This window comes from Columba livia, chromosome 2 (genome assembly GCF_036013475.1).
Source record: "Columba livia isolate bColLiv1 breed racing homer chromosome 2, bColLiv1.pat.W.v2, whole genome shotgun sequence".
In the NCBI taxonomy this organism is placed as follows: Eukaryota; Metazoa; Chordata; class Aves; order Columbiformes; family Columbidae; genus Columba; species Columba livia.
Window position 1 is genome coordinate 97,292,684 of NC_088603.1, and position 6,000 is coordinate 97,298,683.

Below are 6,000 nucleotides of genomic sequence, written 5' to 3' on the forward strand. Positions count from 1 at the left end.
GCAAAGCAAGCTGTCTTCACACACATCTGCTGGCAAGGGGCATGCTTAGATATTTGTTCTTTTTCTGCTAAAAATGCACCCTGTGAAGAAAGAGGAATTTTTTTTTTTTGCTGAAAATATATCTAACATCTACACTTAACTAGCAACATTTACATTTTACTTGCGAGATGTGCAATAAGTTGGTGAATTTAGGTAATGCCTGTTTTCTCTGACCCTATTCTGATGCGGTAACAAAAGGCATTTGAAGTGAATGAAGTTGTCACATCCTTTAAAGCTTTATATGTCACTCTAAAGCAATGTTAATGTAAATTTAAAAGCAGGGTCTTTTGATAAAGTTTCAGAGATCCTCAAGTTAGGCACTTTGGCTTCACTACATGGCCCCATGAGAGGGATATTTATTTGTAATGAATGTCTTCTGTTACTTTTGAAACACAGTGATATGCCTGCAATTTTTAAGACCTGAAAAGCAAAAATTATTTCTGTTTTTTGTAGGATGGTACTTTGTTTCATGTACAAACCCAGAAGTGCGTACAAGCTGAGTCAAACGCTTATAATGGAAACCCAGCGCCATTATTACGACCGTGTACCAACTCGGACTACCAAAAATGGTTCTTCAAAGAAAGAAGTTGATCAAGATGTCATCTGGGATATAGCTGAATATGAAAACAGTCCCCTTCTAGTCAGCAGTTAGTCAGCCTTTTGAAAATCACCTAAGTGGTATATTTTTGTATGGAAAGAACTGTAATTAGTTTACAAGCCTTGGATTTTGTTTTCTGGAGTATTAAAAGGCATGAAGCATTGAGAGCTACATGAAGTGCTGCGGTTATATCATGCACAGAATCCGCTCCTCTTCTCTTTATTTGGCAGCTACATAACTGCTGTGTCTTAGGTTCTTTTCACAAGTGACAATATATTTTTTTAACCTACTGTGTGAAATTAAGGCAGTCGAAATAATTGCACTACTGTTATCTGCCAATAACTTAAAATGTTTATTTTTCTACTAAAACATTCTGCAGTTGGGCCTTTGAACAGGTAGTTGTTAATAATTCTTTTTGTCTTTTAAATACCAAGAACGTAAACAAACGTAGGCCAGATTCTGCCCTAAGTGGCTACCACGGAACCCTCACTGAAGACAGTGTGGATTTGCACATGAAGGCAGAGTAGGTCTGCATGTTTTTGCACAAATAACAATCTAGATGCATACATATTGCACATGCTTGACAATACTATACGTAAAATGTTGTGACAATTTTAAATGCTCATGGCACTTGACAGATTTCTAATCATGCTTAAGTCTGGTTTGGGAATAAATTGCAGATTTGCTCTTCTTCTTAAAGAAATAAGGCAACAATATTTAAGGCGATGCTCTGGGAAAAGCTGTTTGGATTCACATGGATCTAGCTGCGCAGTTGTGTCACAGACTGCATGACTTTGACATTATGTTGATTTTCAGCATGCATCAAACCAGCAATAATTATTTTGACAAATTTCAAAACTACAGTTAGAGAAAATGATTGTAAGAGATTGTATCTTTAAATTGTAAATTTTTAATGGTTCATATAAAAATTATTATAGAAACAAAAATGGTTTTGCAACTAATTGACATGCAGCTGAAATTAATGCGAAAAGAATTGTCTTTCAGATATACCTTGCATTTTGTCTGGGAACTCCTTTTCTGATAAGTCGTTCATGTCAGCACATATAGTGCTATTGAAAACATGGGACTTAATCTGCAGCGGTACGAGATGTTTTCTGCTGTGGTGTGTGGGATCTGCCTTACCCAACCAGATGAGTAGTGTGTATAGCAATGTATTTGGTCATTGACCATCACAATGTTGATTAAAAGGGTTTCAGCTCATAAGAAAAGTGGTTTTCTCTATCAACTGGAGGTGTGCTTATGTGTAGAAGCATGAGGATTTCGACCTTTTTCCCCTCAGAAATCTTGGCATCTGTTTTGATTAGTTTGGGATATATTCTGTTATTTGCCTTTGTTCATGTCTTTTATAAAAAATGTACATACAGCCTTGTCTTTGAATCCTCATAAGCTCATGCCATTTTGGCATACCTATTTATATGATTAGAGTGTGGACGGAGGGTTTCTGCCTGTTGGAGATGCATATGTAGGTTCTTCCAAGGTATTTCTAAACCCATGTAGACAGATTGGTTTTGTGAGCACCTTTAAAGTTTTGTCTCTGTGGGCTGAACTGATGAAATTGATGTTAGAATTAATAAAATATTTTTTGTGACTCAGAAGAATGGGAACTGTCTTTACAACTTTTTTTCATATGGTCAGTGGTTTCCTTTTAATCATTTCCCTGTTCTCTTAGGCTCTGACCTCTGCAGCACTTAGGAGAAGACTGCTTCATGTTATGGTCTATGAATTTCCCTTTCCTGAACTCACTAATGCTTCTCTTCATCTGCTAGCAGCAGTGGCGTGCATTTTCTGGAGCCACAAATCAAAACTGGGTGGCTGCATAAAAGAACCGTGAGAGGTCCAGCAACACAGCAATTTTTTCTGTTCATTTCTGCTTTGCCTTCTTGACTGTTGATTGAATTACATTACTAAGTTAATGATAGCCCAGCTATTGTAACTGTAGACAAAACTCTCATTGATCTTCATGATCACTGAGGTTTTCTTAGTTTTGGGACTTCAAGACTTCATCACCAGGTAGTGGTATGAAAGTTAAACTTAGTAATTGGAAATTATTTTCCATACATCTTCCCACTCTGCACTTGTTTAGAGAGAAGTATTGATGTTTTGGGCTTCTAGTTACATGCAGTTGAGCTGCAAACCTGCTAGCCTGGGTTGAATATTTGCTAGGCAAACACACTTATCAATGAGTTTAAAAGCAGACACAAAATGCAGTAACGTCACTGGCTTGCTCCTCCTGTGTTAGCCTTTTAGTCCATCTACTTACCATTTTTTTCCTTGATATTTTCTTCTCAAATCACTGGAAGTGTATTAATGTCTGGCTTAAGGTTTGGAGGGTGAAGGACTCCATCAAGTGTCTAAGTCACAATGCTTGTCTTGAAACTTGCTTTTGTGTGAGGTCAGGGCTACCTGCTGTGAAATGGACTGTGGACTTCAGGCTTCTCCTCAGCAGAGAAGGGGCTGGATGCCTCACAGAAACAGAAAAACTGGAGGACTTCAGTCACAAACCTATACTTCATCTGGTTCTGGCCTCCTAGGGCTCTCTCTGAAAGAGAGCGAGGAACACTTTCCAGATGGTCCAAATCATTCCCCCCTTTCTTAGTATTCATCTTTCTTAGAGCCGCATTTTTTCCCCCTTTAACCATGTGAAGCGTCCATAAAACTAAAATGTGCAACTCAAGCTTATTGATAACCTTAGATTAAAGTAATGGGATACTGGAAGCACAAACTGGGAAATCTCGAGGGTCCTTCTTCCATTTTGTACCACCCCTGTGTTCAAAACAAGGACATTTTTAAAATATAGTGAGATCAACTGAACAAATTTGTCCTAAGAAGGTGTAATCCCAGTGCACAATATGCTGTATAAAATTCTAGGACAGAGATGAAGAAATCTGTCCTCCAAATGTATGGAATTCCTTCCTCATTGCCCAGCTCTGAATACAACCCCTCCCATGTTTACTGCCCTTTTTTAAGCATTATATTGGATGAGCATGATTCTATGTTCTCCCAGGTCACTTTCCCTTGTGTGATGTTCTTTGGATGTCCCTAGGTATGGAGCATATTTGGCACAGTTGAGGCACAAAAGATTAAGCCAGAAGAAGTATTTCACAGAACTAAACTGTGCAAAATGTTTTCCCAGTTCTCCATATCCTCTGTGCAGAATACACCTTGTGAGGAGAATAGTAATGTGCAAGGAGTCTTTAACCTTTAATAAATCACCTGAAGGTATTAACCCCAAATTGAGAATATGGGGTTGTAAATACTGATTGAACTTGCTGATTTTTTGGAATTAAAAAAAAATAAAAAATAAATTATTTTAAAATGTTTATTTTTTTGCTTTATATTCCTTTATTAAAAAAGAATGCAATGCTGATTGCAGTCTGGTGTCTAATTATCATTTCTTTGATCTCATCAGGTAACTTTTGCTAGTCTTTTTCTTTTATTTTTCTACCATTCTCCTTGTGTTTAAACATTGTGGATCTTTGACATGGGCTAGAACTTACTGGATTTTCACTTCAACAGAAGGCAGTACATGAGCCTTTCTCTAAAACCTCTATATGTGCACTCTTGGCTGAATCATTATGGTGGAGCATTGTTAGATCTTGCACAAACACTTAGAGCAACACTCATCACTATATATGCATCGGTCAACATGAACTGGAAGCAGTATTTCTTGCTAGCTCAGCTGAAACAAAGACTCAAAACTGTGTTCAATTTTAGTTATATTTATAGGAAGTTATAGGATTTACTGGAAGGTGAAATTCATGTTGGTTGGTAACACCAGGACTGATGGGATTGTGCCCCTATTCCCCATGTATGAAAACAGGGGCAGTGATACTGCTGGGTTGGTAAGTCAAAAACTGATGTTCTTTTAATTTCATTTGTCTCTCTTAAAGCCTTTAGACTGGGAGACTAATTTGAAATTGAGCTTTGTTCTGATACGCTGACATAAAGATGTAGCAATCAACATGTCAGGACTACAGGGTTAGGATCATGCAGTTGTGGATATACCCGTGCAGCTGCGGGGTGTTTTGGCAGTGTCTGAGCACGCTGTCTAGGCTCGTAACAAAGACAACATTCTGACTGTGCTAGCAAGTTTGCTGAGGTAGGTGTGAAAGTCCTTGGGAGAGAGGGAAGAGAGCGATCGCAGAGCTCCCCCTGTTCTGTCAGGGTGCTAGCAGTTGGCTGCAAGAGCAATAGCTGCCTTTGAATTAAAGCACTGCAGTATTCTTCCACTTCCCATTTACAGAGGAAAACAATTATGTATGTTTATGCAGTACTAAAATTACTATGCCTAGCTCAACAGTTTTAATTTTTTTTTTCAATCCATTACTCACTGACATTTATATGAATAGAGAAAGCCTATTTAGACTAGTCAACACCGACAGGAATGACGTGGCTGTGGATGACATACTTTTAGAGGCTTCCAGGTTTTCCAGAGGGGGTTGGAGACAAAAACAGAGCAGGACTTTCTCAGTGACTTCTCCAAACTCCAAAAACAAGAAGAAAGAAGATGGAAGATGAGGGAAGTGACTCATTGGCCTGTTAGGTAGTGTGACATTTCATGGAGCATCAGACCATCTCCCAGCAGGGGAGAGGACTTGCAGCAGATGCAATTCCTTGGTGGTAAGGGAAAAATCAGTTTTCTAGGTTTCTTGAACTTATCCGTGCTCTGAAGGTATTTAGCTTGCAGCTGAAGAAAAAGTAGTCAAGGCAGTCATACCAGTACAGATACTTAGACTTCAAATTCATGAATTAGGTACTCTGTGATAATCAAATATAAAGAATATATAAAGAATGAAAAATGTTAACTGTGCATACACTGTGAGAAGACTTAATAGTAACTGAGAGAAACTGGAAATGATCATTAGCAGGAAGATATTGGACATAACTGGTTTTACTGAAATATAGCCAAGGGATTCACATAATTGAAATGCTGAAGTGACTGGGTAAAATGCTGGGAAGAAAGTGACATTTGATTTTTGAGCAAAGACCTCTATTTACAATTCTCATGAACTGATATTTTAGCCAAGAAGGAATAAACATGTACGGAGGGTGTCTGGTGTAGACCCCCAAATAAGAACATAAAGCCTTTTTGCACGACGGATAAAGGCTGTGTGCTGCTTTAGAAGATTTAATCCCAGGAGATGCACTTTACTGATTTCATGGTAGCAAAACATACTGGGGATTTCTAAGGGAAAAAAAAAAAAAACGTCAGCTGTGTCTGACACAATCTAATAAGCAGTTTGGTGCAATTCTCCATTAGGCTCCTTTTTATTTAAAATAAGCTGTTACCTGGGCATCCGTTATGCATAAACAAAGGATAGTACCTATGAAAGAAGACATTT

The 6,000-nt window shown here is 38.1% G+C and overlaps 1 protein-coding gene across 1 annotated transcript in view; it reads left to right on the top strand.

Annotated features, from left to right (window-relative positions):
• The window catches only part of GALNT12 (polypeptide N-acetylgalactosaminyltransferase 12), a 50,448-nt gene extending 48,192 nt beyond the window's left edge, over positions 1–2,256 (top strand). Inside the window, exon 10 of the mRNA XM_065052921.1 lies at positions 493–2,256. Coding sequence (XP_064908993.1) covers positions 493–630 — 138 coding nt within the window. The 3' untranslated portion in view covers positions 631–2,256. The remainder of the gene's footprint in view (positions 1–492) is intronic.
• The last annotated feature ends 3,744 nt before the right edge of the window (positions 2,257–6,000 follow it).